Consider the following 25,608-nt stretch of genomic DNA (forward strand, 5'->3'; position numbering starts at 1 on the left):
GCCTGAATTTCTCATCTGGCTTCTTATCAATTTCTATTGATTAAGGAGTCCAAGAACCCGGGTGGGTAACAGAGGAGGAGCCACAAATAAGTGATTAACTTTGGGCTTTCCAAATGCCAAGGTGAGGATGGGTTATGGGTACTATGGTCCCAAACGGGGTGACTGCTGGGAAAGTAGTTGAGTGAGTAGTAAGGCTTGACTGGGGACAGACTGTGTGAAGGGGGATGTTGGAAGAATAATAGGATGGGTGTGTTGAGCCTGGATCATACAAAGCCTTAGCAGTCACACTAGAAAGAGTTTGTGCCCTACTGAGGATTCTGGCTGGCAGGGTGTAGCATGACCAGAGCTGTGTGTCTGGCAGATTAATCTTGCTGTGTGAGTAGGGGAGACTAGAGGAAGGGGATTGCATTTCAAAAAATTTTAATAATACTTATTTTTTGAGTAGATAATACATTCTTATGGTTCAAAATTCAAAAAAGTACAAAACAGGGCTTCCCTGGTGGCGCAGTGGTTGAGAGTCTGCGTTCCGATGCAGGGGACACGGGTTCATGCCCCGGTCCAGGAAGATCCCACATGCTGCGGAGCGGCTGGGCCCATGAGCCATGGCCACTGAGCCTGTGCATCCGGAGCCTATGCTCCGCAACGGGAGAGGCCACAACAGTGAGAGGCCTGCATACTGCAAAAAAAAAAAAAAAAAAAAAAGTACAAAACAATGTATAATGAAACATTTCTCTTCAGTTCCCGATCTCTGTCATTCAGTTTCTGTCCCTAGAAGCAGTAAAGTTTAACAGAATAATTTATTCTTCCAAAAATAGTATATGCATATACAAGAAAGAATAAAGTACATACTTCTTTTATTTTATCTTTTTTACACAGATGATAGAATATTACACACACCTTTTTTTTTACATGTATCACTTTAATTCACACAACAAACATATGAGGCAAGCAGTATCATTATCTCCATTTTACAGATGAAAAAATTAAGGCACAGAGAGGTTAAGAAATTTACCTAAAATTACAGATTTTGTAAATGGTAAAGTTGAGATTTGAACCTTGGGTGTCTGACTTCAGAGTTCCACTCAGAGCTGTTCTTTAATAAGTGACTTTGTTTCTTCTACATTTAATTTATGTATTTTTAATTTTATTTTTTTGAAGTATAGTTGATTTACAACATTATATAAATTACAGGTGTACGATGTAGCGATTCACAGTTTTTAAAGGTTATAGTTCATTTATACTTAGTATAAAATATTGGCTATACTCCTTGTGTTGTACACTATATCCTTGTAGCTTATTTTCTACCTAATATTTTGTATCTCTTAATCCCCTACCCCTATATTGCTTTCTCCTACATTTTACTTGTATCTTCAGCTCAGATCTACTTTTTCATTTTTAAAAGCCAGTGTCCGAGAAGTAAATTCAGAACAAACAAAGAATGATGAGTTACCTTGAAATTTTATCTTTACTGTGGAATTTTTTCTCAATTTGAAAAATTGTGGTAAAATACACATAACATAAAAGTTACCATTTTCATCACATTTATGTGTACATTCAGAGGCGTTAAGTACATTCATAATGTTCTGCAGCCACCCCCACCATCCATCTCCAGAACTCTTTTTATTTTGCAAAATAGACACTCTATGCCAATTAAACAATAACTCCTCATTCCTCTCCTCCCATCCCCAGCTCCTGGCAACCGCTTTTCTCTTTCTGTCTCTATGACTTTGACTATTCTAGGTACCTTATATAAGTAGAATCACACAGTATTAGTCTTTTTGTGACTGGCTTGTGTCACAAAAAGACGTCGCATGATGTCCTCAAGCCTCATCCATGTTGTAGTATATGTCAAAATTTCCTTCCTTTTTAAGGCTGAATAATATCCCATTGTAACTATATGCTACGTTTTACTTATTCATTCACCTATCGATGGGCACTTGGGTTACTTCCATGTTTGAACTGTTACACACACAGTTTTGCACTTGCTTTTTATATTAGCGATATATCTTGGATTTTTTTCTGTATCTGTACCTAATGAGTCTCTTTTATTTTTTTCCTTGTCTTTTCTTCTTTCCTTTTCTTCCTGTTTTGTTTTGCAGATGTATAATATTTCAATATTTACAAGCTGTAGTTTCTTTAACCCATTCCCTAAGGCTGGATATTTAGATTGTTTCCAGTTTTTTTTTTTTTTTGGGGGGGGAAGGGGGTTTCTCTTACAAACAACACTGCAATACAAATATATATAATTTTGCAGTTAGTGTTGTTTGAAGATACGCCAATGACCTCATTCCAGCTTTCAAAGCAAGGTTTGGCTCTGTGAGCAGATCTGTGTGGCCCTTTCCTAGGGGCTCATTCCCTCTGCTCTTGGGCTGATCTATTGTGATCATATCCTCCCTCCCTTTACTTTGGTGTTGCTTTTGTAAGGTACACAGACTTGCAAGGTTAGCCCTGCTGTTCCTGCATTTCTCCAGGGAAGAACTAACACCCAAGGGAGTAATAAGGCAGGTAATCTGGTATCTTTCAAAATGATATTTTAAAAATGTTTGTTGAATATATATTCAGCAAAGGGAAAGAAACTGATTTATTAATAAAAATTATATACTTTTTCTTTTATATTAAAAATAAGGGATTTATTACATGCACTGTATATATCATTGTATTTTACACAATATGAATTTGTCTTTTTCCCAGTTTTTCCATTATTGATATCACTATCCAGCAACACTCACTAAAGGTAAGGGTAACTTATAAGATACAGTTACAAAGTATTTTTCAAAACATGCTTAGTGATTTTCTGGATTTCCTGAAACCAGGATATTTCACACTTTCAGTAACCTGTTCTTTTTCCAGCTTCCTTTTATAACTTTCTGAACCAAACAAGGGTTAAAAGTAGACAGAACTGTGCTATGCTTTACTCATTGTTAAAATTTTCAGAACCAATAGAATTTTCTAATGGATATGACATGGACTGTGTGTGTGTGTGTGTGTGTGTGGTGTGTAGGTGTGGGGAGGGAGGGAAAGAGAGAGAGAGAGAAGAATGAGTGTAAGGTTTTTGGCATGAACTGAAAGCATGAAGTGCTTTCAGTTACTGAGATGGGGAAAGCATGTGAAAGGGGCAGCATATTACGGGTGTAAATTAGAAATTTGATTTGGAATATGTTAACTTTGAGATGCCTCTTAGACCTCCAGACTGAGATGATAAGAAGTCAGTTGGATATACAAATCTGAGTTCAGGACCAGTTCCAAGCAGAGTTAATATATATGAAGCACTTAAAATGGTACCTTACATATCCTTTTAAACAAGGAGGATCATGACACTCCTTTGTTCAAAATTCTACACTGACTTTTCATTTTATTCAGAGACAAAGACAAAATCTTTACAGTGCGCCTACAAGGCTCTCCATGATCTGCTTCCCCTACCCCAACATATTCTACTTGGGTGATGGTAATGCTAGCTGCTATAACAAATAAACCCCACAGTACCAGTGGCTTCACACAATTGAAGTCTGTTTCTTGTTCACCAAAGAGTCCAGTGGGGGTATTCTTGGTCAGCTGGAGACTTTCCTCCATGTAGTTGATTCAGAGATCCAGGCTCCTCTGTCTTCTGTTTTGCCATTCCTTAGAACCTCACAATTCTCTACTTTTAGCTGGTGGAAGGCAAAAAAGAGAGAAGGAAGAGCCTCATTTATTTCTTAAAATTTTAGTTAATTAATTAATCTCATTTGCTTATTTTTAAATTTTTTTTAATTGAAGTATAGTTGATTTACAATGCTGTGCCAATCTCTGCTGTATGGCAAAGTGACTCAGTTATACACATATGGACATTCTTTTTTTTTTTTTTTTTTTTGTGGTATGCGGGCCTCTCACTGTTGTGGCCTCTCCCGTTGCGGAGCACAGGCTCCGGACGCGCAGGCTCAGCTGCCATGGCTCACGGGCCCAGCCGCTCCGCGGCATGTGGGATCTTCCTGGACCTGGGCACGAACCCGTGTCCCCTGCATCGGCAGGCGGACTCTCAACCACTGCGCCACCAGGGAAGCCCTGGACATTCTTTTTAAAATATTCTTTTACATTATGGTTTATCACAGGATATTGAATACAGTTCCCTGTGCTATACAGTAGGACCTTGTTTTTTATCCATCCTATATATAATAGTTTACATCTGCTAATCCCCAACTCCCAGTCCTTCTCTCCTCCACTCCCCTCCCCCTTGGCAGCCACAAGTTTGTTCTCTATGTCTGTGAGTCTGTTTCTGTTTTTTGGTTTGTTTTTAAACCCCACATTTGTTTATTTATTTATTTATTTGCTGTGTTGGGTCTTCGTTTCTGTGCGAGGGCTTTCTCTAGTTGTGGCAAGTGCAGGCCACTCTTCATCGCGGTGTGCGGGCCTCTCACTATCGCGGCCTCTCTTGTTGTGGAGCACAGGCTCCAGACGCGCAGGCTCAGTAGTTGTGGCTCACGGGCCTAGTTGCTCTGTGGCATGTGGGATCTTCCCAGATGAGGGCTCGAACCTGTGTCCCCTGCATTAGCAGGCAGACTCTCAACAACTGCACCTATTTATAGATAGGTTCATTTGTTCCATATTTTAGATTCCACATATAAGTGACACCATATGGTATTTGTCTTTCTCTTTATGACTTACTTCACTTAGTATGATAATCTCTAGTTGCATCCATGTTGCTGCAAATGGCAATAGTTCTTTCTTTTTTTATGGCTGTGTAGTATTCCACTGTATATATATCACATGTTCTTTATCCATGCATCTCTTGATGGACATTTAGGTTGTTTCCATGTCTTGGCTATTGTGAATAGTGCTGCTATGAACATAGGGGTGCATGTATCTTTTTGAATTATAGTTTTGTCTGGGTATATGCCCAGGAGTGGGATTGCTGGATCACATGGTAATTCTATTTTTGTTTTCTGAGGAAGCTCCGTACTGTTTTTCATAGTGGCTACACCAACTTACATTCCCACCAACAGTGTAGGAAGCGTTCCCTTTTCTCTCATTTGCTTCTTTTTTTATTTCTTTTTTAAAATTTTGGCTGCACTGGGTCTTCGTTCTGGTGCGTGGGCTTCTATCTAGTTGTGGTGCGCTGGCTGCAGAGCTCATGGGCTCCAGAGCATGGGCTCAGTAGTTGCAGCGTGTGGGCTTAGTTGCCCTGCGGCATGTGGGATCTTAGTTCCCCGACCAGGGATCTAACCTACATCCCCTGCATTGGAAAGTGGATTCTTAACCACTGGACCACCAGGGAAGTCCCTTCATTTGCTTCTTCTTTTTTTTTTTTAATCATTTATTTGGTTGAGCTGGGTCTTAGTTGCGGCCGGCAGACTCCTTAGTTACAGCTCGCAGGCTCCTTAGTTGTGGCATGTGAACTTTTAGTTGCAGCATGTACATGGGATCTAGTTCCCTGACCAGGGATCAAACCCAGCCCCCTGCATTGGGAGCACGGAGTATTAACCACTGCACCACCAGGAAGTCCCCCTTCATTTGCTTCTTAAATACACTAATCTAGCAGTGACACACATAAAGTCCTTCACATATTCTATTGGTGAGAACCAGTCACATTACCAACATGTGAATGCAAGTGGGGTGGGAAACGTTGTCCCTGACCAGGCAGCTGCTTCCTAGGAACAACTCCACACACTCTGGAAGGGGAAACATGATTATTTGGTGAACTGCAAGCCAACATCACCACACCTACCATCTTCTCCCACTCCTCCCACCCCCAACACTTCCCAGTCATCCTAACCTTCTTATTGCTCCTTGACCACTCCAGGCACACTTTTGCCTCATGCCCTTTCCTGGATTTATCTTCCCTCAGATGTCGACTTGCTCTCTCTCAGATCCTTCATTCTGAAGTGGGTGCCCCAGGTTGCCGCTTATTAAGAGTATATTATGTTCCAGATATTTAAAATTCCTTTCTTCATTCATTAAAAAAATTAATTTATGAATCTTAAAAGCAGTCTTGTAGGGGTAAGGTTGATTATTCTCATTCCAGAGAAGTTAACTGATGTGCCTCAGCTCATACAGCTAGTAGGAGTGGGAGTGAGGATTTAAACTAAAACTTAAAAGCATTCAGCTCTGTTTTTTTTCTCTGACTCTGGCAGAAGCAATCACTCTGCCAAACATATTTCCTACTGGGAAGGAGATCACTTTACAGTTGAGTATTCTGGGCCTCTGAGCAGTTACATTTCCCAGGGCAAATTAATACAGTCTTTCGTTTCTAACTTGTTTTATGAGTTGAGTTAGTGTGAGTGGTGTCCTAGCACCTGATCACCCTGGACACATTGGATAAAAAGTTTCTGGGCTTCAAACTGAGGATAATTAAGACTTTTTGAAGCCTCTTCTTCCACATGACTCCCAGAGTGATCATTCTAAGATGTGAGTCAGATCTTGTCACTCCTCAGCTTTATTTTGTTTATTTTTAAAAAAATTAAGGCTCTTGGGCTTCCCTGGTGGCGCAGTGGTTGAGAGTCTGCCTGCCGATGCAGGGGACACAGGTTCGTGCCCTGGTCTGGGAAGATCCCACATGCCGCGGAGTGGCTAGGCCCGTGAGCCATGGCCGCTGAGCCTGTGCGTCCGGAGCCAGTGCTCCGCAATGGGAGAGGCCACAACGGTGAGAGGCCTGCGTACCACAAAAAAAAAAAAAAAAAAAAAAAAAATTAAGGCTCTTTATTTATTTTTTTTAAATTTATTTATTTTTAAATTCTTGGCTGCATTGGGTCTTCATTGCTGTGCATGGGCTTTCTCTAGCTGCAGAGTGCAGGGGCTACTCTTCTTTGCAGTGTGTGGGCTTCTCATTGCAATGCCTTGCACAGGCTTCAGTAGTTGTGGCACGTGGGCTTACTTGCTCCTCAGCATGTGGGATCTTCCTGGACCAGGGCTCGAACCCGTGTAGCCTGCATTGGCAGGCGGATTCTTAACCACTGCGTCACCAGGGAAGTCCCTCCTCAGTTTTAATTCCTGCAGTTTACCATTCCTCTAACACAGCGTAAATTTACAGGGTAAATTCTTTAGCCTGGCATTGGAAGCCTTTCCTGCTCTGTCCCCCTCCTCTCTCCCTGGTTTTATCTCCTTTTAATTCTCTATCTCCCAGAGAAATGAATTACTTGTTGTTGCCTGTATGTAACCATTTTAATGTCACTCCCTGTTGTTGCAGGCGCTGCCTGAAACATCCTTTCCTCCCCCTTTTACTTGAGAAATTCTTTTTGATCCTTTGGAACTCAGGTCGGATTATACCTCGTTCTGGAAGCCTTCCCTGACCATCCCCCAATCTGGAAAGATGCCCCTCTTCTGTGCTTTGTAACCATTTGGCTCTCTAAACCTCCTCTACTGTCTCTGCATCCCCAGCATGCAAGATAGGGTGAGGCATCACCCTAAATGCACTTTGTAAAGCTACCTTTTCTACACTTTTCTCTTACTAGTTCAGGCAGGTTACATACAAAGAGGAGCAGGCACTATGGTTCCAAGTGACATTGGCTGTGACCTCCAAGCCAATTCCCCCCCCCCCAACCAATACTTTAGAGAGGTACCCAGGAGATAGCCCAGGGTCAGCCCTTGGGGAAGCCAGCTGCCTTCTAAGGCCTTTAGCAGCAGCCTGCTAGAGCAAACCCTAGGCACACCTCTTGCTGGAATAATAATATAATCTCTAATACTTATCGAGTGCCTTCTACTTCCAGGCACTATTCTAACTACTTAACCTGTATGCGTACTTATCTCATGTAATCTTCACAGAAAACATGACTGCTGGCTCCTGGAGATTGCCCAAGGTCACACAGTAAATGATAAAGTCCAGATTCAAATCTAAGCAAATCAATAAATTAAAAAATTCTGTTTCTAGAGCCCATTTTAGTAACCACTCCACATATTACCTTCTTGGTTTCTGATCTCGTTTCCTGCTTAGCTTCTGTGGGAAACCAAATCGCAGGGTCCCAACACAAGTACCAGGAGGCAAGTTTCTCTTCTCCTCATCCCCCACTTCTCTCAGGAGGACCGACTCAGGGATGGAACTGAGAATTCTCAGAAGCAGAAGGGGAGCTCCCAAGTGGCATGGGTCTCTGGAGGCTCTAGGAGAGAAAAAGGGACAACGTGGTGCATGGGAAAAGGCCTGGCTGGACTGGGCGGGGGGAGGGAGCGGGGACTAACCACGAGCCCAGGATTCTTGTCCAGGCTTTGTCTCTTAGACTCTGTGTAACCTTGGGGAAAGCCCTTGCTTCTTTCTGAGCCTTAGTTTCCCCATTTGTAAGCCAAGGGTAAATATAGGGCGGGCAGATCCACTTCGGCCAAAAGAGGGGGAATCCTCAGCTCTACTCGGGAAAGGGCCGGGCGTGGACGTTAGGAAGCGGGGTCAAGGAGAAGGCGCTATCTGGGGTCTAGGCCGGTGGGCTTCCTGGAGTTAGGGTGAGGTGGGCTTCCGAGCTCAATCCTGCGACCCTATTGCTGTGACAGGGCCGGTCTAAACAGGAGATCGCCGGACCTCTAGTGGGAGGCGGAGCGTGGGCCAGGGTCCCGGCTCTGCGGGATGCGTCCATCCATCCCGCACCTCCTCTGCCTTCCCTAAAGGAGTCGCAGCCCCGAGTGGGTGGAGGTTGCGGGCGACCCAGTGGTTACCCGCCGCGCTGCGGAGACCGCCTGGGAAGCTGCGGCCAGCCTGTCCGAAGAGCATCACGTCATCCTTTCCTCGAGGCGCCCGCCCCCTCCCCGAAGGCGCCTGCGCAGGCGCGGCGGGAGGGGGCCGCGGTGGGGGTTCTCTTCAGCGCTTTACGCCCTTTTCCAGGCTCGCTCCGGCCGCGGCGCTCTCGGCTGGCGGCGGCGGCGGCGCGGAGGGGAAGGTGTCCAGGATGCGGCGCGGGGCGGCCCGGTGCCCCCCTGCCCCGTCACGGCAGCCGCGGCGGCCGCGGGGACCGGGCCAAGGCCGGGGGCGGCGGCCGGAGCCGCGGTAGCGTCGGCGCCGGCGGGAGGGGCGGCCTGAGGGCGGGCGGGCGCCCGGTGCGGAGGCTCCGCGCTCCGCACGGCCCGGCCCGGCTCGGCCCCGGCGCCATGAGCGGCGGCGGCGGCGGCGGAGGGGGCTCGGCGCCCAGTCGCTTCGCCGACTACTTTGTCATCTGCGGGCTGGACACTGAGACCGGGCTGGAGCCGGACGAGCTGTCGGGTGAGTGCGCGCTGAGCCCGGGGCTTCTTCCCCGCGGCCGCCGGGGACCCCCGAGGAAACCATCCCACCTCCGCTTTGTCCCGGGAGCAGGGCGAGGGTCGGTCGGAAGGACCCAGGGCGGGCGCGGGGTAGGGGGCGTCACTCTGGAGGAGGGGAAACGGGCGAGGGGCTCTGAGCCTTGAGGATTCCGAACGGCCCCTGCTCCCCGCTGAGCTGTGGCCAGGTCCTCCCGGATGAGGAGGAGAGAAGTGTTGTCTTCACAGTCTGGTGAAGGTTGAGTGACTTAGTATAAAATAAAGGGAAGCTTGTCCTCGAGCACCCATTAGGGAGGGAAGAAGATATCCCACGTCCTGGTGAAAGTAAGTTCCACCCAGACTTAAAAAAAAACAAACAAACCAAAAACTTGGTGAGTTTATCTGGCCTCTTCCCAAGAAGCCTGTGATTGCAGTTCCTCAAAACCGTTCTAACCCAGCGCTGGGCTGGGCCCCCTGGGTTGATGGGACGTGAAGTAATAAAGTGAACTTGGGCCACACCAAGGAGGGTGAGAACTCCCTTACATCTAGAAAGGGCTTGTACTCCGGGGCCGTGCCTTTTTATTGAAAATAATTTATGTCCTTTATGAGGCCAGCGTCATTTGTGAATAAAAGGGCAGCAGCCTAGTTGGAGAGCCTGGGTTGCGTAGTGATGCTTCTCAAGTCAGCTTTCAAAGGGAAGTGGTGGGGAAGTGAAGATAGGGCCCAGATCAGATTTGGCACTAATTGCCCAAGAGTGTCAGAATTGTAAAATCCCATGAATTCCACTGCACTGTCATTGGAGCCTTTGAATCTCAAGGTTTGGAAAAGTTTTTGTCTGGAGTGTCCAGTTTGCACGTTTCATGTGGGTGGAGGTTTGTTGTGTCATCCTGATTTGATGAGAGATACTCCTTTCTGCTGTTCTGTCATGATGTGTTTACTGTAAAATTTCTCTCCTGAAGGTGATTATCCTGTTGACTAATTTTACTTTGCTTCAGAGATGACAGGACAGGTTTTGTGTGGGTTTTTTTTTCCCCCATCAGAAAAATTTCAGTGTTTCTTATGAAAAAAAAAAAAGGTGCATACTTCGAAATGGACTTTTTTTTAAATGTGTGTTGTATCACATTTATTGATTTGCATATGTTGAATCTTTCTTAAATCCCAGGGATAAATCCCACTTGGTCGTGGTATATGATCCTTTTAATGTGTTATCGAATTTGGTTTGTTAATATTTTACTGAGAATTTTTATACCTATATTCATCAGGGATACTGGCCTATAGTTTTTTTCCTTGTAATGCCCTTACCTGGCTTTGGTATCAGAGTGGCCTCGTAAAATGAGTTTGGAAGTGTTCTGACCTCTTCAGTTTTCTGGAAGAGTTTGACAAAGATTGGTGTTAATTCTTTAAATGTTTGGTAGAATTCACTAGGAATACCATCTGGTCCTTGGTTTTTCTTTGTTGGGAGGTTTTTGATTACTGATTCAATTTCCTTACTCGTTACTGATTTGCTCAGATTTTCTGTTTTCTCATGATTCCGTCTTGGTAGGTTGTACGTTTCTAGGAATTTATCCATTTCTTTTAGATTGTCCTATTTGTCAAAATGGACTTCTAAAAAAGTGATAAATTGATGACCTTTAACAAGGTCAGAGCAAATACACTATTTCTATTTCCTCAAATCAATAGCAGGTGGAGAAAAAATCATGAATCAGTAATACAGTTAATACTAGGCCTCTTGTTGGGGTAGTTTAAGTTCACTTTTTTAGGTCTTCAAATTTTTATAATACTGATGTTAATTTTTCATCTGTGTTTCCTGTTTGTTAAATGTGTGACTTTGCGATGTATCAGTAGTTGTTGGAATTCAGTTCATGGTACTGGAACTAGAAGGGACCTCAGAGAGGAAAATGAGGCCCAGGAAGGACAGTAGGGCCCATGTCCTGCTAGTTAATTGCTTGACTTTGATCCAGTGCTCCTCTCGTGACACTAAACTGCATCTCATTGCTTGGCTGGGTCTTTAGAAAACACTAACATGTTGAGAAAGACTAAAAATGACACAGTTCTCCCCAGTAAAAGAAACTTTAAATTGGTGGAATAAACCAGTGTTATTTTTATGTTGTGCTTTTAAGTGTCTATTAAATTTTATAGACATTCGATTTTCAAAAATAAAGAGAATGTTTTGCAAATGATAAAGCTTAGGAGTGAGCCGGGAAGTGATTTGTCAGTGAGAGCATGGGTTTTGGGGTTAAACATTCTTTCTCTGCTGTTGACTAACTCTGTGACTGGGGGCCAAGTTAGATAACTCTGCTGGGGTTCTTATCTATGAAAAAGAGAATGTAAATAAAAAGTGTCTCATCAAGTAGATTCTCAAAAGGTTAATTCTCTTTTAGTGAATATCTGTTAATCATGTGGCTTTTCAGCAAGCTCAAATTATATACCTGTGAAAGCTTATTGAGAGAATAAAGAAGGGGGGGATGAGCTGTATAAAATGTGTAAGGAAGGGTATTTTTCTGTCTTTTTAAGTGTGGTTGCAGTAGTGGAATGCCAAGACTATTTATTCAATAGGTGGCCTTTGTTAGAATAAGCACTGATTGAAGGATTTCTTCTTTTCCTTTATTTCATTTCTGGTGGGTTGATAGGGGAATCTGGACTACCCAGAGGGAATCTTTGAGGAAAACAAAACAGAATACAAATAGCTCTTTGCGGGTCAGTCTTGAGACTCTCCAGGGTGCATTTTCTCTCTGCCTTATAGCTCCTAAACTGATGATGTCATAGTAAATGAAACTACAGGAAATTGTGAATTGCACCCAGGTTCTCTAGGGAGGTACCAAGGAGTCTATGTTCTCTCTAAGCAAATTAAGTTATATACATCAGATAGCTTCTATACTCTAGGAGTGAATCCAGAACAAGCAGATCAAAGATGCTCAGTGTTCCTTCTGGCTTTATGGAGAAAGGTTAAGATTCACTTTTTTCTGTTTGCAGCAATAAGCATAGGGCTTGCTGTGTTGAATATAGACTCTGATCATTGAATTTATAGGAGTCTCTCCATGTCACCTCTCCCCTTTCTTCTAGACTTAAGCATTTAGGCAAGTCATGTAGTTATTTGTTGTGCAAGGAACAGAGGAAGATATGAAAATTAATTTTGTTTTCTCTTCTGGTTAGTTGAGGGAGTACTTTGGGTTGAAGGAGAGAAAGGTAATCTATTGGTGAAGCAGAAGTCTAGCCAACTTTAAGAAATGGTATCTGCTTGTTAGCTTTTTGAGTTTGTCAAGGAGATAAGCAAATCTGGAAGAAACGTTTTTGATTTTGATTTTTCATTATTGTTGGCCCATTCTAAGTGGGGAGGCAGATGGTAGTAGAGTCCAGTCCCTCTTTCTGCCTTTTTGATGGATGGGTGTTCTGGGCATCTTCATTTTCCATTTTTCTTCTTATGGTCACCACCAGGTAACTGCAGGAGAAGGTTTACCATGACATGGGACTCCTGAGTTTACTTTCCCTATCTCTGCCTGAGAGTTAAGTTTCCCGAATGCTAGTAACCTGTTTCTTACTATGGAATCCTTACGTTCCTCTGCACTGACCTGCACCCAGCATTGAGATATAAGTATCCTAGGTTTATGCATCCACTACTGCAGTTTCCCAGGCTCTGAGTGGTGGGTCTTGCCAAGAATCGAAGAGAGGGCTTAGGAACATAGATAGTTGGGAAACTGGCCAGTGTCCTGTATGAACCTGCTTAGAATACTGACATACCCTGAAATCATCTCTTAATGTCATCATTAGAAGAGAGAAAAAATGCTCCCTGTCCAGGAAAGCCAGAGGACTGGTCAGATCATACTTCTCCTTAACTATATTGGACAATGAAATTAGAACAACAGAATCATGGAATGTCAAACATGGAAGCTCTCTTAGAGACTATATAACCTTCTGATTTTACAGATGAGGAAACTGAAGCTCTGAGAAAGTTGGAGAATATTTGTCTCCCTTGCCATGTTTTATCCTTCTTTTCTGCTACTGGAGTGCTGCTTTGCATGCTTTGCAGTAGTTTGATGAGTGTGGGGGAGACAAGTAAAATACTTGTCTGGCAGGGGTGGGAGCAGACATGGCAGTTTTGTCTAGTGCAGGTTTCCATTGCATGTTAAGCAAGAATACTGTGCATGATTATCAAGAGAGAGATCTTAATTTTTTTTAGCTTTTTCTTTTTTAATATATTTTAAAAAATTTGTTTATTTTATGTATTTTTGGCTGCTTTGGGTCTTTGTTGCTGCGCGCGGGCTCTTCTCTGGTTGCAGTGAGTGGGGGTTACTCTTCGTTGCGGTGCGCGGGCTTCTCATTGCGGTGGCTTCTCTTGTTGTGGAGCGTGGGCTCTAGGTGTGCGGGCTTCAGTAGTTGTGGCGCACTGGCTCAGTCGTTGTGGCTCGTGGGCCTATTTGCTCCGTGGCATGTGGGATCTTCCCAGACCAGGGTTCAAACCTGTGTCCCCTGCGTTGACAGGCAGATTCCCAACCACTGCGCCACCAGGGAAGCCTAGCTTTTTCTTTTAATGTAATTTCACGCCAAACATTGACATGAATGGTACAAAGAACTTCAGTACATCCTTTTTCCAGATTCACTGTTAACATTTTGCTCCAGTTGCTTTATCACTTATATACGTGTCTTATCTTTCTCTCTCTAATATATAAAAAATCTTTATTGAGATTTAGTTCTCCTATTTAAAGTACACAATTCAGTGTTTTTTAGTATATTCACAGAGTTGTGAAATCATGACTAAAATCAATTTTAGAATATTTTCATCACTCTCCCCCCAAAACCTATACCCTTTAGCAGTTACTCCCCATATCCTTCCAACTCCCTAACACCCCAGCTCTAAGCAACCACTAATCTACTTTTTTTTTTCCTCCTTGGGTGAAAAAACTTTTATTCTCTTATCACCAAATCAGTACTAGTTCACATCATTATTCTTCACATCCATGATAATAAGAAAAACTTAATCTCTTCATAGTAGTTAACATTTTAATATAGATCCTTCTAGACCTTTTATTAAAATGAAAGTTATTTTTGTTATTGTACTTACAATTTCGTGAAAACAGGTGCTGATTAGTTGGAGAAAGAAGAGTTTGAGGGCAGTAGGTTGATTGGGAACCACTAATCTGCCTTTGATCTTTATGGAGTTGTCTATTCTGGACATTACATATAAATGGAATCACAATATATGGTCTTTTGTGATTGACTTCTTTCACCTAGCATGTTTTCAAGGTTCATCTATGTTGTAGCATGTATCAGTATATCATTTCTTCTTCTTTTTTTTTTTTTGTGGTATGTGGGCCTCGCGCTGTTGTGGCCTCTCCCATTGCGGAGCACAGGCTCTGGACGCGCAGTCTCAACGGCCATGGCTCACGCGCCCAGCCGCTCCGCGGCATGTGGGATCTTCCCGGACCGGGGCACGAACCCGTGTCCCCTGCATCGGCAGGCGGGCTCTCAACCACTGCGCCACCGGGGAAGCCCAGTATATCATTTCTTTTTATGGCTGAATGATATTGTATAAATATACCACATTTTACTTATCATAAGTTGATGGACATTTGGGTTATTTATATACTTTTTGGTTATTATAAATAATGCTACTGTAAACATTTGTGTACATATTTTTGTGTGGACATATGTTTTCATATCTCTTAGGTATAAACCTAGGGGTGGAATAGCCAGGTCATGTGGCAATTGTATGTTTAACCTTTTGAGAAATTGCAGACTCTTTTCCAAAACAGCTGTTTACATTTCCACTAGCAGTGTTTGAGGGTTCCACACTCTATATCCTCACCAACACTTATTATCTTTTTGATCATGGGCATCCTAGTGGGTGTAAAGTGGGTATCTAGTAGGTATCTCAGTGTGGTTTTGATTTGCATATTCTTGATGACTAAGAAGGATATCTTATTTAAAAGAAAAAAAAAGTTCTCTCTTCTCAGAGATGAAGTGGGTATAAAAAGTTTGATGAGCCAGTTTCAAACAGGGAGTCAATTTGAAATAACCTTAATTTTTATTTTCCTCTACCAATCTGGTCAATTCAGCACAGATTCTCTCATGATCATTTTATAAAGGCATCCCTGCTCTGAAGCTCAGACTCCTAGCTGAAGCAAAACTCAAATCTTGGTAGCTTACCTCAGGCATCTGTGGATACTTCCAGAGTTCAGGGTAGAAGGGGGACATTTCCTAAGTTAGGTCATGTGTTTCCTTTTATAAGGTAGAGCAAATAAGAAGTCAAGAGGAGACACTACTAGCACACAGAAAACAATTACAGAGCAGCCCCCAAGGTGATTTAAAATTATATGCTAAATTTCGTTGGAGAGGCTATATTTTTAACATAAGAGCACCCTATTTCACACTCTCTCAGGTAGGGAGGATCGCACTGAAGGTAAGTGGATTTTACTTTAATAACAATGGGGTTCTGCTCGTCTCTTCTTAGGAGGAAATCCCGAGTCACAGTGTTTTGTGCTTAAACCAAATTCTTAGACTCTGTTCCGCCCTTCCTTCCTTCTGTACTAGATTATAAATAGTTTTCTTTGCCTAGGGCCTCCTTCGGCAATACCCATTTCCAGTCCTATATCCTTTTATAAGCTTGTTGTTTATTGCTAACTCTGGTGGAAGGTGTACTTGTACTTGGCTTGGCTTCTCAATTCCTGTTGCCATCCCTGGATTTGAATTACTGTCAGGTGGTTTTAGAGGTCTCTCAGGAACCTAGGTACACATGAGGGAACCTATACCTGGTATGTTTTAGGTTACTGCTGATATGGCATAGTACCTAGTAAAAGAGAGAAAGCCTTGCCCTTCAGAAGCTGGTGACTTCTTGTGGAATTCAGTGATTACACAGAGACTATCGTTGCCAGATTTTTAGGTTTAGTTCTCAAAAGTTATTAAGCGAGGCAGTTACTGGTCAAATGTCTATGTTCCAGATGTTTTGTGATGACTGATTGTAGTTTAGAGTATACAGAACCCTGGACTGGGTTTGTGAGTGTCAGAGTCCTGTCGTGGTGGAAAATAAGGGCATGTGCTAGCTTTCAAGCTGTTTTCTTCCAAGTGTGCTTCCAAGGGGTTGGGTATGGCTCCAGGAAGTTAGATGGGAACAGCTATGGTTTAGACCATCAAGTTTCTCAGATGTTATACTTAGGATATTTGCTTGATGGTCATCCACAGGATCTATCATAGTTTCTTATTAAAGAGAGCCAGGTTAGTAATTCTTGTTTGTTTGTTTCGTTCATTAGTGTGATGGGCAATTCAGGTCAAAATTTTGCTAGGCCATCTGTGGCCTACTGAATGGGCTGAACTAGCTGCGTTAGTCTAAAATGTTTTCATGGAGTGCTGAGAGGCTGTGAGCAGGGAGAAGATGTGTGGAGGTTCCTCTTATTAAGCTTCATCCCTCTGTGAGTGTGGGATTTCTTGTTTTCTAAACTACTTCTAGGTGGCAAAACATAAAATAAGTATGCATTCATTTATATTGGTCACAGAATCAAAAACTGTCAGAGCTAGGTCTGAGATAGTCCAGCCACCACTTTTGACAGATGGTAATGATTAATATTTGTAAATGATTTAATAGTTTTTGGGCTTCCCTGCTGGTGCAGTGGTTGAGAATCTGCCTGCCAATGCAGCGGACACGGGTTCGAGCCCTGGTCTGGGAAGAGCCCACATGCCGCGGAGCAACTAGGCCCGTGAGCCACAACTACTGAGCCTGCGCGTCTGGAGCTTGTGCTCCGCAACAAGAGAGGCCGCGACAGTGAGAGGCCCGCGTACCGCGATGAAGAGTGGCCCCCGCTCGCCACAACTAGAGAAAGCCCACGCACAGAAACGAAGACCCAACACAGCCAAAAATAAATAAATAAATAAATAAATAAATAAATAAATAAATAAATAAATACGTAATAGTTTTTAAACAGTTTTTAATATTTTCAGTCCCATTTGAAAATATAATTTTTTGTCCACTGTTACCCAGAAAGTTAGACAGAACTGTTAGAATCCAGGTCTTCTGTCTGCTGTCTCACCAGTGATGAGATTCTTCTTCTTTTTTTTTTTTTTTTTTTGGCTGCATCATGCGGCTTTCAGGATCTTAGTTCCCCGACCAGGGATTGAACCTGAGCCCACGGCAATGAAAGCCCAGAGTCCTAACCACTGGGCCGCCAGGGAATTCCCGAGATTATTCTTTTAAAATGATAGATTTGGGTATACTGAAGCAATGGCTTAATCATTGAGTAGCAGAGCTGTGGCATGGCCTCTTTGATCAATCCCCAACCCACAATGCAGTAGAGGAACTCTTGTCAGGGGAGGAGTCAGGTCACTCATTTTTTGAATTGTAGTTAAGGCTGGTTGTTATTTTTTATATATATATTTTCCTGTCTCCCCATTCTTATCAGTTCTGGAAATGTTTTTCTTAGACCAAATAGTTACTGGGGCTTTGTTTCTAAGAAGTTCTGTTTTTTGTGTGGCTGTTTCAGGATGCTTTATGCTGTTTGTCTGAGGTCTGTTTTCTTTGAAAAGAAAAAAAAGAGGTTTGCACCTACTAACCTCAGAAATCCCTCAGTGTAGCCTGCAGGTTGCATCTTTTTGTGGTTGCTGTTGGGTGCTGGCTATGACTTCTGATTTACCATATTCTTTATAATGAAAGGTAATGGGAAGCAACTAAGAAACTTTCAGGATTTTTTGTTTTTTTGTATTTAATTTAATTTATTTTTTTATACAGCAGGTTCTTATTAGTTATCTATTTTATACATATTAGTGTATACATGTCAATCCCAATCTCCCAATCCATCCCACCACCACCACCTCCCCTGCCACTTTCTCCCCTTGGTGTCCATACGTTTGTTCTCTACATCTGTCTCTATTTCTACCCTGCAAACCTGTTCATCTGTACCATTTTTCTAGGTTCCACATATATGCATTAATATACGATATTTGTTTTTCTCTTTCTGACTTACTTCACTCTGTATGACAGTCTCTAGATCCATCCACGTCTCTACAAGCGACCCAATTTCGTTTCTTTTTATGGCTGAGTAATATTCCATTGTATATACGTACTACATCTTCTTTATCCATTCGTCTGTCGATGGGCATTTAGGTTGCTTCCATGACCTGGCTATTGTAAAGAAACTTTCAGGATTTTTTTTTTTTTTTTTTTTGCAGTACACAGGCCTCTCACTGTTGTGGCCTCTCCCGTTGCGGAGCATAGGCTCCGGACACGCAGGCTCAGCAGCCATGGCTCACGGGCCCAGCCGCTCCGCAGCACGTGGGATCCTCCCGGACCGGAGCATGAACCTGCGTCCCCTGCATCGGCAGGCAGACTCTCAACCACTGCGCCACCAGGGAAGCCCCCAAAACTTTCAGGATTTTTAAAGTCAGGAAGACAGAGAAGGAAATTATTTAGAAATAATAATCATAAGCCATGATTTATAAGTGGGTAAACCCAATTTACAACAAATTACATTCATTAAAAACAGTAATACATTAGAGTTACTCTCCAGGAATGTCAAAAGAATTGGTTCTTTTCTCAGTTGTGTCATCTCTGGTGTCCTTTTTTTCTTTATTTTTGTAGCTGTAGAATAATGGCTTTCTAACAATGTCATGAAGATAGGTATTAATTATTGTTATATTGTTGAAGAAAACCAGAGGTTTTATTTTGAGTAAGTTAAATGTCTCTTTTCTTGTTTTCCCCATAGTCTTTTTTTTTTAATTTAAAAAAATATTTATTTATTTTTTGGCTGCATCAGGTCTTAGTTGTGGCACGCGGGATCTTTCGTTGCAGCGCGTGGGCCCTTTGTTACAGTTTGTGGGCTTCTCTCTAGTTGTGGCACACAAGTTCATTAGTTGTGGCACACGAGCTCATTAGTTGTGGAGCATGGGCTTAGTTGCCCCGTGGCATGTGGGATCTTAGTTCCCTGTGGCGTGTGGGATCTTAGTTCCCTGACCGACGTCCCCTGCATTGCAAGACGGATTCTTAACTACTGGACCGCCAGGGAAGTCCCTTCCCTGGAGTCTTTGACAATGACCATTACATTAAAATTTTTTTCCTGATTATAAAAACCATAGGTCATTATACAAATTAAAAAATTACAGGGCTTCCCTGGTGGCGCAGTGGTTGGGAGTCCGCCTGCCAATGCAGGGGACACGGGTTCGTGCCCCGGTCCGGGAAGATCCCACATGCCGCGGAGCAGCTGGGCCCGTGAGCCATGGCCGCTGAGCCTGCACGTCTGGAACCTGTGCTCCGCAACGGGAGAGGCCACAACAGTGAGAGACCCGTGTACCGAAAAAAAAAAAAAAATTACAGAACTGTGTTATAACTTCTCTTGTCCCAGAGTCAGGTAGACAAATTTCTGAGCTTTGCTAGAAGAAATGCTTTACATAGTAGGTATTTGATAAAGATTTGTATTAATTATGAAAAGGTAAAGGCTGCTTATTCAGATTTTCAAAGAATTGTATGTAATCATATATATATATTTTTCTGATATAAGGCATAGTACTTAACTTTTTAGAACTTAAGCCAGACTTCCACAACTTTTCTAAGTGCTAAGTAATAAAGAAGGTGGGGTCTGTAGAGGAGATGAGTAGCACTGATTGTTTACCCATACTCAAAAAGCTGAGGGCCAACGTCAGATTTAGAGGTAAGATGGTTATGGGAGAGGGATTTTGTATTGCACTGTGATTATTTTGTAATTTTTAATGTATAAAGCTAAAATGTTTTAGCTTTATAATTTTTTGGTAATTTTTAATGTATAAAGCTTTTTTTTTTTTAATGAATCTAGTTTTAGTTTATTTAACCAGTCCCATGGACTTAGGATCACAGTCTCTTATTGGGAAAAATAAAACAAATACCTAGAAGTATCACCTGCTAAACTGACATCATCCAGTTTTGCTTAGCTCTGAGGTTCTGTATGTTCAAATGGTATTTAATCCCTTTCTTTGCTAAGTAATTAACCTAGTATTCTTCTTTTACCCCCATTTTCTCACATCTCTTTGAAACACATTTCTTTCCACTGCACTTTTATTGTGTGGAAAGTTGGTATTTAAGCATTTGTAGTTTTATCTTCTAGAAGAATGTTTAGTGTTTTGTGGAGGATTGTTGGTCTCCTTTTCTAGCTCTGTTGGCTGCTTAGCTCAGTTGGTTATGAGTGTGATGAATTTAATAAGGCCAGGGTCATTGAGTCAGTCTTCATAAGGACCAGTTAGCTTTGTTCTACCCACTTTTGTACTAGCCTCAGCTGACCATCCCACTCACAAGTACACTGTAGTTAATGGGGAACACAGGCAAGGAAATGAGGCTAGAGTAAGCTGTTCAATCCCTGATAACTAAATTAATAGCTATTTATTGTTTAGTGAATACATTTAAATTCTAGGTACCAAATGACATTATCCTCGCTTTACGGATTAGGAAACTAAAGTGAAGAGAATTTAAATAACATGCTTGAGTTCCCATAGCAAGAATTGGGAACCTCTTTTCCTTGTCTCTAAAGTCCTCTACCATATACCTTTCTGTTACTGAAAGACCAACTTAGTGATGGGACACTTGTTTGCATACATGTGTGAGATAGAGTTGCTGTTCTTGTGGAGCTCATAGTCTTCTGACCAGTCAGGCATACATAAACTAATAGCTGTGGAAAAGGATCAGTTCCTTAAGTGAGGAGCAGATAATGAGGTGTTGCTGGGGTTCAGGAGAGGGAAAGAGTATTCTGTTCTCTAGCTTTGTAGTTTATGTCTTGCAAAATTTGCTGTAGAGGGCTTAGCTCTGGCTGTGACCCTGAACAAAAACATGGTCTCTCATGTATTCATTGATTAGTTCAATGCTTATTTAATATGTACAAAAACACCTTTGGCCTATACATAAGTTATGGACTCTGAGGTTTGGAAAAAACATATTTGAAGGTCAACCATGTAAGGAGTGGTATTTTCTGTCTCTAAAAATAAAATTTTAAATTATAAAGTACATTTCTTATAGGGAACTTAGAAATTATAGAAAGGTACAGAAATAAGTCACTCACGAGTGACCATTCAGAATTAAGCTTGTAGCATTTTGATGTCTTTTTGTAGTTCCTTCCAATTTTTAAAAATTCGTATTGCAATCTGCCTTAAGCACAAGCCCTAAGTATATAGCTTGATGTATTTTTACATATGTTTACATGTGTATAATCATCACCGATATTCTTTCCAGTTTTTACTATATGTGGGTGTATGTGTGTATACTTTTACATACTGTGATAAGGCAAAATGTAAACATTTTATGTTTTGATTTTTTTTTTCACTTAATGTCCTGTCATGAGTATTTCTCAATATCAGCAAGTATTCTCCTGAAATTTTATTGTGCCTGGTTAAGCGTTAATTAATTACAAGTAATAGAAACTCATTCAAACAAGCTGAAGTAAAAAGGGGATTTATTTCAAATTATAACATTCTATATATTTATAAATAACATCTTAAAAAATATCCCACATCAGTACAAAGATCTTTCTGGTGAATATATTCAAAATTTTCTTTTATCAAATACCCTAGTGCAAGTATTTTTACACTTGTGGGAGTCATTGTATGGGATTAATTGATAAAACTAGACTCAGTGAGTCCAAGGAATAATGTACATTTTAAGTTTTAATAGATATTGCCAAATCGCCCTCCTCAAAAGTTTAGCCTTTAACCAACAATAAGATTCTACCAATTTTTTCTCTATATCTGCAACAAAATATTAACTGCTTTTCCAAAATGTTTTCAATCTGCTGGGAAGAAAATGTGTGTTTTAATCTAAATTTAACTATTTGTGAGGCTGAGTATCTTTTCATATATTTCATGTACACTTGTGTATTTCATGTTTCACTCCTTCAATGAATTACCTGTTCAGTCCTTTTGTTCATATTTCTGTTGTGTTGTTTATATTTTTCTCCTTGATTTGCAGAAACTTTATCTCTTAGGAATATTTTGATTCTCAGGAAATACCTCAGAAACACTTGCAGTGAAAAAAAAATATGTACACTAATATAGAGTTATAAAATTGAGATCATAAGAGAAAAAAATGTATCCTGCTTTTTAAATTTACTATTATATGTTGATCATTTTCCCATGTTTTTAAATATGTCTTGAGTAGTTTTCTCATGCCATTAAGTATTCTTCATACACGATTTTAATTGTTATTTGATTCCAAAGTATGAGTGAACTGTAAAATTTTAATGATTACTTGGCACTTTGGTGGTTTGTTTATACTTTTTTATGATAATTTCACAACGTGTATACTTTATACAAATCTGAGTGTCTGTTGCTTTAGTATATATAACAGTAAGACAGTTATTAAGTCAAATGAGATGAACTTTTAAGCACATTTCATGTGTAATGATGAATTTCTTCTTGGAAGTGCTATACCATTTTGTGCTCACTTCTAGCTTGCCATCATTTATGTATATATATATATATATATTTTTTTTTTTTGGGTGGGTGGTAGATTACACATAACATAAAATTTACCATTTTAGCCATTTAACACAGTTCAGTGGCATTTAGTACATTTCACAATATTGTGCAGCCATCACCATTATGATATATATAACATGTTCATCACCCCAAAAGGAAACCTGTACTCATTGAACAGTCACTCTCTATTCCTCCCTCCCCCAAACCCCCGGCAACCTCTAATCTGCTTTCCGTTTCTTTGAATTTGCCTATTCTGGATATTACATATAAATGGAATCATACAATATATGGCCTTTTGTGACTGGCTTCTTTCACTTAGCATAATGTTTCCAAGGTTTATCCATGTTGTAGCATAAATTAGTACCTCATTCCTTCCATTATATGGATATTATTGTATGTATGAATGTTTATTCATTCATCTCTTGATGGACATTTGGGTTGTTTCCACTTTTTGGCTATTATGAATAGTGCTGCTATAAGCATTTGTGTTCAAGGTTCTGTAGGAACACCTGTTTGAGTATACACCCAGGAGTGGAATTGTTGGGTCATATGGTAACTCTGTGTTTAATCTGTTGACAAAATGCCAAACTGTTTTCCACAGTGACTGCACCATTTTACTTTCAGACTGTCAACACACGAGGGCTCTACTTCCTCCACATCCTCACTAATTCTCATTATTTTCCTTTTTTGGGATATCATTATGTTTTTTTTTTTTCTTTTTGCGGTATGCGGGCCTCTCACTGTTGTGGCCTCTCCCGTTGCGGAGCACAGGCTCCGGACGCGCAGGCCCAGCGGCCATGGCTCACGGGCCCAGCCTCTCCGCGGCATATGGGATCCTCCCAGACCGGGGCACGAACCCGTATCCCCTGCATCGGCAGGCGGACTCTCAACCACTGCGCCACCAGGGAGGCCCTCATTATGTTTTTTTTTTTTTTTTTGCGGTAGGCGGGCCTCTCACTGTTGTGGCCTCTCCCCTTGCAGAGCACAGGCTCCGGATGCGCAGGCTCAGCAGCCATGGCTCACGGGCCTAGCCGCTCTGCGGCATGTGGGATCTTCCCAGACCGGGGCACGAACCCGTGTCCCCTGCATCGGCAGGTGGACTCTCAACCACTGCGCCACCAGGGAAGCCCCCCTCATTATGTTTTAATCTGTATTTCTTTGACTATTACTAAGGTAGATTTTAAAAACTATTTATTGATCCTTTGTGTTTGTATCGTGAATTGTCTATGTATGCTTTTATAATTTCTTTTATTGCTCTTTTTTTGTGGGAGATTGGGGAGGATTGAGGTTGGGCTGCTTTTGAAGGATAATTATGGATTTCTTTTGCTTAGGAAAGCTGGTGAGTTAGCTACAGAAGTAAGGGGTAAACAAATGCGGTTTGGAGGGTGTATTCGTTTCCCGTGGCTGCTGCAACAGATTACCATAAACTGGGCGGCTTAAAACAATAGTGATTTTTTTTCCCCTCCTCTGTTCTGGAGGCCAGAAGTCCAAATTCAAGGTGTCAGCAGGCTGCATTCCCTCAGAGGGCCTTTGGGGAGAATAATTCTTTGCCTCTCCCAGCTTCTGGTGGCTGCCAGCATTTCTTGGCTTCTGGCCACATCACTCACTTCTTCACATCACCATCACCTTTGTGTCTTCTCTGTGTGTCTATCTTATAAGGATACTTCTCTTTGGATTTAGAGCCCACTCAGCTAATTCAGGATGATCTTCTCATCTCAAGATCTTTGATAACATCTGTAAAGATCTTTTCAAATAAGATAATATTCACGGGTTCTGGGGAGTACGATGTGGACATATCTTTTTTGGGGCCAGCATTCTACCCACTACAGAGGGGCTAAAGGATAGGTCTTGAATTTCTCTAAGTGTGAGCAAGAAGCAGAGAGGAATAAAAAGGAGAGCCTAGGAAGAATACTTAGGGAAGAAGAAACTAATATCACCATTGCTCTGTACTGTTACTACACTTAGCATTCAGAAATACCATTGGACTTTTTTTGGCCGTGCTGCGCGACTTGTGGGATCTTAGTTCCCCGACCAGGGATTGAACCTGGGGCATGGCAATGAAAGTGCTGAGTCCTAACCCCTGGACTGCCAGGGAACTCTTTAAGACTGTTTTTTTAAATTACAGTATAGTTGATTTACAGTGTTATACCATAGGATTTTAGGATAAAAATGACTTAGGTCCAGTTATATTTGACAGAAGCCATGTAACTCTGACAAAAATCAAACTTCTGTTTTGGTAGAACATTCTTATCTATAATAAAGTATTTCTTTAGCACAGTGATGTTGGAACCAGTCAGATATGTTGTCATTGTCATCAGTAATCACTGTCTTATCTAGGCCTTGTATTTGTGCTATATTCTTTTAATATAGGCAACAAAGGCTCATAAAAGAGAAGCAAGAGCTGGTTAGACTTTCCAGACCTCTCATTTTACAGAGAAAGAACATGTGGCTGGGAGGGTTTTGAATAATTTGTCTGGGTTCCCACAGCTGGTTAGTTAACTTAGCATTGAAACTTGAATTTGGGGTCCCTTAATTCTTAAGTGAGTGTTTTTTCCCATGATACGGTATACAAACTGTGCAAACTGTTAAAGAAGTAAATATTTGTGAATCTATATCTGTATCTATATTGGTATCCTCTCCTTAAAGCTGAGGTTCTCTGCTGAGATAGTAAAGGATATAGTGTAGCCTAAAAGTTACATCTGTCACCTGGATCAGAATCATCTATTTACTGTTTGTGTGACCTTGGGTGATTTACTTCTCTGTGTTTTAATTACTTCTTTTTTTTTTTGTAAATTTATTTATTTTATTTATTTTTGGCTGCATTGGGTCTTTGTTGCTGCACGCAGGTTTCTCTAGTTGCGGCAAGTGGGGGCCACTCTTCATCACGGTGCACAGGCTTCTCATTGTGGTGGCTTCTCTTGTTGCAGAGCATGGGCTCCAGGTGCATGGGTTTCAGTAGTTGTGGCACGTGGGCTCAGTGGTTGTGGCTTGTGGGCTGTAGAGTGCAGGTTCAGTAGTTGTGGCACACGGGCT

The 25,608-nt window shown here is 41.7% G+C and overlaps 1 protein-coding gene and 1 long non-coding RNA gene across 4 annotated transcripts in view; one reads left to right on the plus strand and one right to left on the minus strand.

The window, feature by feature from the left end:
* Positions 1-380: 380 nt before the first annotated feature.
* LOC308620944 lies at positions 381-8,999 on the minus strand. 2 transcript variants are annotated; one of them, XR_014016362.1, is made up of 3 exons: positions 8,608-8,999; positions 7,869-8,063; positions 381-3,647 (listed from the first exon to the last, which is right to left on the minus strand). It is a non-coding gene; the product is annotated as an uncharacterized lncRNA (long non-coding RNA). The 2 variants fall into 2 exon arrangements; XR_014016363.1 differs by lacking the exon at positions 8,608-8,999 and adding an exon at positions 8,474-8,595.
* A 1-nt stretch (position 9,000) lies between these two features.
* Positions 9,001-25,608, plus strand: part of DENND5A (DENN domain containing 5A) — a 110,065-nt gene continuing 93,457 nt past the window's right edge. For both annotated transcript variants that reach the window (XM_081240856.1, XM_081240857.1), the window contains exon 1: positions 9,001-9,148. In XM_081240856.1, the coding sequence (XP_081096982.1) occupies positions 9,037-9,148 (112 nt within the window). In that variant the 5' untranslated portion in view covers positions 9,001-9,036. The remainder of the gene's footprint in view (positions 9,149-25,608) is intronic.

This window comes from Mesoplodon bidens, assembly GCF_964165515.1.
Source record: "Mesoplodon bidens genome assembly, chromosome: 7".
NCBI lineage: Eukaryota > Metazoa > Chordata > Mammalia > Artiodactyla > Ziphiidae > Mesoplodon > Mesoplodon bidens.